This window comes from Monopterus albus, unplaced genomic scaffold (assembly GCF_001952655.1).
Source record: "Monopterus albus unplaced genomic scaffold, M_albus_1.0 scaffold92.1, whole genome shotgun sequence".
NCBI classification, from domain to species: domain Eukaryota; kingdom Metazoa; phylum Chordata; class Actinopteri; order Synbranchiformes; family Synbranchidae; genus Monopterus; species Monopterus albus.
Window position 1 is genome coordinate 3,204,927 of NW_018127972.1, and position 5,170 is coordinate 3,210,096.

The following is a 5,170-nucleotide window of genomic DNA, read 5'->3' on the forward strand; positions in this document are numbered from 1 at the left end:
AATGTTTCTCCATGACTCCAAAATTAGGAACAAATAAACACTCCAGAACAGCTGCTGACGTGTATAGTTGTGGGAGGGGGGGCTCAAAAATATATTTACCCACAAAAGGAGGGGCCCAGCAGAAAGGTTCAGGAACCACTGATAAGAGAATTGGAATTTACCACAAGTCTAGATAGGCTCCATTCATTTGACAGTATGCACTCAAATTCTTTTGACTGGTTCTCTTGTTTGACTGCACCTCGTCTGCCAGTCAAATCAAAGCACATTGCTCTAAGCAACATGAGTCTGGCTGTGAACAACTCACAACCATGAGTTGTTAGCAGTTCTACAATTCCCCTGTAAAGTCCTCACAATTAAAATTTCAGTAATTATTTGATTCCTAGAAAGGCTTGAAATTCTACAATTTTACAAAAGATTAAAGAGGAGGCGACAGTGGTACGGTGGGTAGAGCAGTTGTCTCCCAACCAGAAGGTTGAAGGTTCAAATCTTGAGTGCCTGCAGTCCACGTGTCGAAGTGACCTAGGGCAAGACACAAAACTCCAAAAATAGAATGGACAGAATTATTGACACCTTTTCAAAATCATCAGAAATAGTTGTATTTCAAGCAGGTGATGCACCTTTAATTTGTAATGAAACTCACCTGTAGCAATTAACAGGTGCTGGAAATATAGAAATCACACTTGCAACTAGTAAAAATAGAGAAAAGTTGACTCAACCTTTGTGTCTTGTGGACCTCGCTGAGCATGGAGAAAAGAAAGAAGAGCTGTAGCTACAGAAGAAGAAATCTGAAGACTACTAACAAATTCTGGGGCCTAGTGTCAGAAAGTTGGGTCTCCATCAGAGGTCATGGGTCTTACAGCAGGACAATGACCCAAAGCAGACTTCGGAAAGCACCAAAAATGGTTTCAGACAATGAGCTGGAAAGTTCTATGGCCAGCAATGAGTTCAGATCTAAATCTCATAGAGCTGTGGAGAGATCTCAAAACAGCAGCTGGGAGAAGGAACCTTTCAAATCTGAGACCTGGAGCACTTGGCAAAAGAAGAGTGGTCCAACATTCCAGTAGAGAGGTGGAAGAAACTCACTGATGGTTACAGGAAATGATTGGTTTCAGTTATTTTGTCCAAAGGGTGTGCTACCAAATAATAAGTTGTGGGTGTCAATAATCCCTGTCCAGTCCATTTTTGGAGTTCTGTGTGAAATGGATCAGATTGGCCTTTTTCTCTCTGCTTTTTTTTGTGTTGTTCTAATGCGAGAAAAGAAATAAACATGAGAATACCAAAGAATTTGTTATTACAACAATTTTCTGTGAGAAGTGGTGAGTTTTCTGACAGAAATGCAGGGGTGCAATCATTTTTAGCCATGGCTGTATATCCAGTCAGTCAGTTTCATATAACCCTGCTCTGTGTGGATTGCAGTTAGTTGTTGGCACAGATTTGTTCCCTTGGATTAATTGTGCCTTATTGGTGTCTGGGTAGCAAGTAGTCAGTATGGTTCCAAGCTTTTTGCTTGATAAAAATGAGCATTTTGCTGTGAAACCTTCTGACATGCTTGCACTAAATCTCAAGAAGTCTGATGTATCTTGAGTGTACCGGTCAGTTTAATGGAATAAATAAGCAATTTTTAGGAATGAATGAATGTCTAAATTATAGTCATAACAGATGAAAAAATTAAACTCCCAAAGTGTCAGAACTTTAGTGTAGACATTTATCCAGTCCAATTCAGACATCTGCAGGAAAAAGCTTGAGTAATTGAAATGACTCATTTCTGTTATGAGAAGAGAAAAAGAGAGCAGATACTGTAAATACAGAATATATGGACATCTCAATTTAGGAAAAAGTAGATGTTCACATAAACATACTCACTGCACAAATTTACATATACTCCCCCGCCCACTGCCAACAATAAAATAAACATCCAGACTAGCATATAACTGGCACACTGATGATGTCTGATGGTAAAATCCATGGATTTTCAGAGTTAATATAAAGCTCTTTATTAAATCTCACAGTGGGGGTGTTTCACATCCACTAAATGCTGAACACTATACGGCTCATCAGATACCGCAGATCTGTCAATACGCCCCATTTTGTCTCAGCATGGTGTTAGAAGAACACTGACAACCATTCTGCTTTATCACTTGTAAATGACCACTGTCAAATGAAACATAAACCTGATTAGCTTCCCATGCACACTCTAAGCCAGGATTCTCACAAGGCTTTCATATGTGTACATGGGAAAGACAGTAGATACTGTAAAGTATGAATGGGTGCAAAAAAAAAACAAAAAAAAAAAACAGTCAACATGGCTGGCAGACATGAAGCAGCACCATGAAGAGCAAATTGATTCCAAGTCAACTGCAGCTCTTCACTCTACTCTCCACAGGCTCCCCAGTAACAGCAGTCTGATGACTCTTACAACTGGGCATAAAGATATGCACCTTCACGATTTCTCCTTGCAGCGATTTCATGGTGAGTGGCTGAACAGCCACCTTCGAAGACCGTAGGATATTACTGTCAAGAAGGATGGAATAGAACTGCACAATCAGAGAAGCCACTGTATTAGAAACACTGTTAATTCCCATTACAAATGGTTCTTTCAGTGATATCCTTAGTATTCTTCAACATGGAAACACACGCATCTCTTGAAGATTCAATCATAATACAGATTTATATTATGACAATTACTTTAAATTCTTTCAGCTTGGTTTCATCACTTTGATATGACAAGTGGTTCCAAATATGACAACATCTGTGCAGTAGTGTTGCTAGCGATGAACCCCGTCAGGGGTGTGAATCAGAACTTCAACCATGAATTAGTCCAAAGTGACTCAGAATCTGAAAGTAAACCCATTTTTGCCAGTTGTATTCTTTATCTTCTCCTCACTGTTTAACAGTTTAAACACATCATTTCACATAAGATCTGTGATAAGATATTTCTTACCAAAAAGCTCCCTGGGAGTTTTTTTCATTCTCAGTCTTAAGTTTTACCTACAGAAGCTTTGATGTTTTATTAAGAATAATAGATAACAGATAACACACACTGGTGTTCATTTTTGTACTGGTGATTTCACCAAGATTTTCTTGTTCAAAACCGAAGTGTTCTAATTTCCTTTCGCCTTTCAGCATTATCAGTGTAGAAAATACAGTAGTGACTGTCAGCAGGTGTAGAACAGTACCTGTCCATAGAGAGCTGTGCGACTAGAGTGACATCAGTATTGTCAGAGCTGGGTTCATACTCGTAGTGGAGGAAGTAGAGGTGTGTCCGATGGACGGTGTATCGCTCTCGACGAAACTCGTAGCAGGGATCATCTTCATCTAGCTCTGACAAAGTCTTCTGGAGCTGCAGACAGAGAGGAGAAAGACACCCACAGTGAGACATTGTATGGGCCAGAATGTTAACCCCTTCAAATGCTGCTATTAGCTCAGGTTGCTCTATCAGCACCGTAGAATGCTACCAAAAATTTTCTTTGTCTAAAAACTTTGACTGAAAAATTTTTGGCACGCATTCAACTTCAGGCCGGCTTGCCTGCCTTTTTGTCTAAAAAGGAATTTTAGACAAAACATGAAAACACGCAGATGAGAGATAGATGAGACACTTTGGTGGCTAAAAATTTTCTTCTTTGTTCTGTGTTCTGGTCTGTGTTGAGACAAAGGGAGGCGGTGACTCATGAGTGGTCATGCCAGCTTGGGCTCTGATTTGTTGGGAGCCTGCAAGTGGGAGTCCTCTGGCTGGCTGGAACTCTGTTGTTATAGTAACAGTTTCTTGACTGGCTCTTTTGGAAGTGCTGTGAGCCGAGTGAGACGGTGCACAGAAGATTAGTAATTTTGTCTTAAGCTAATGTTATGCAGTCCATAACTTCTACTTTCCACCATGGCTCAGACATTTGAAATACATACCCACAAATTGAAATTGAATAAAAAGAAGAACATAAGCAAAAATTTGTTAAGCACACAATCATAAAATGTTAAACAAAAGTACTTACGTTTTGTTAACTAATGTTTGGGCACCTGAAAGTAATGTTTTGTGATGACTGAGTTTTCAGACATCTTAAAAGCAATAGGCAAATTTTAATTAACGCTCAGGGAAACTTTTTCATATAAACAAATTCAGAAATCATTTGTCAACTTTACTAAACATTTAAATTTTGGTTAACATAATTTCACATTCGCAAAGAGCATTAGCATACAGAGAAAGAGTGAGGGAGATCACAAGCAGTCCTTTTTGTTACGGTCACAAGCTCTGGGGGAGAGCCTGCACTCCAGAGGTGTCTGTTCTCTTAAGAACGTCCAGTGTCTGTGTCTACATATATACTGAAACATTGGGTTGGTTGTGCTGTAGCAGTATATATTAAATTGAGGCTTTAATGTGACCCACTCTGCCAGTGGATGCCACATATCCAAGGCTCTAATCCTACAAAAGTCAATTTAGCACCAGGCTTTTACAAGGTCATGCAAATAAAATGCTGCTTTCCAATTGATTCTCAGTGATTAGCTCCTGTCAACTTTCTGATGAAATGCCACACAAAAGGAATGAATAAGGATTTGCAGAGCACTGGAGCTTTCTGCACAGTGTGCGCAAATTGTAAAAGTGATGTGTTAACAGAGCAACACATCAACCAATGTATTCAGCATTCTGTTCTCAGGTCCATCTAACGTGATTTTAATTCAAGTGAAAATGAGCTCAACAAAATAGAATTGCTGTGGCTTAACAAAGCACAGTCGATTTGTGCTTTGTGAACAGAAAGACATGGCTGAAGGGCTGTCAGAGGAGGACTTGGTGTGTGGCGTTGCTCTGCTTTGAACACCGTGCTTAGTGAAGCTGCAGTGAGTGACTCGGCTGCAGTGGCACTGTGGCCCTAGAGGAGCCCAGACTGCAATGTGCTGCTGGAGCCAATCCCTGAGTGACTTCATTAGTCTAATCATCACTTTAATGGGATTTAAATAGCTGCTCAAACTCTGAAAAATTGAGTGAGCAAACTATTTCCTGAGTTGGGACACATTAGGATTGACTGTTGGCAAAAAGAGTCTGGCACACCGTGATGGAAAATTATAATTCGATTAACTGACTGCAGAGTTGACCCACTAGCTGAAGAGGTATAAAGGATCAACTGCCTGAATGATTAAACAACAACCAAGTCTATACAGTAAGCTGCTCAACCACCACTAAAGT

The 5,170-nt window shown here is 39.9% G+C and overlaps 1 protein-coding gene across 3 annotated transcripts in view; it reads right to left on the minus strand.

Moving 5' to 3' along the window:
* The window catches only part of large1 (LARGE xylosyl- and glucuronyltransferase 1), a 133,339-nt gene that overhangs the window by 14,124 nt on the left and 114,045 nt on the right, over positions 1-5,170 (minus strand). For all 3 annotated transcript variants that reach the window (XM_020608235.1, XM_020608237.1, XM_020608236.1), the window contains one exon: positions 3,177-3,340. In XM_020608235.1, the coding sequence (XP_020463891.1) occupies positions 3,177-3,340 (164 nt within the window). The remainder of the gene's footprint in view (positions 1-3,176; positions 3,341-5,170) is intronic.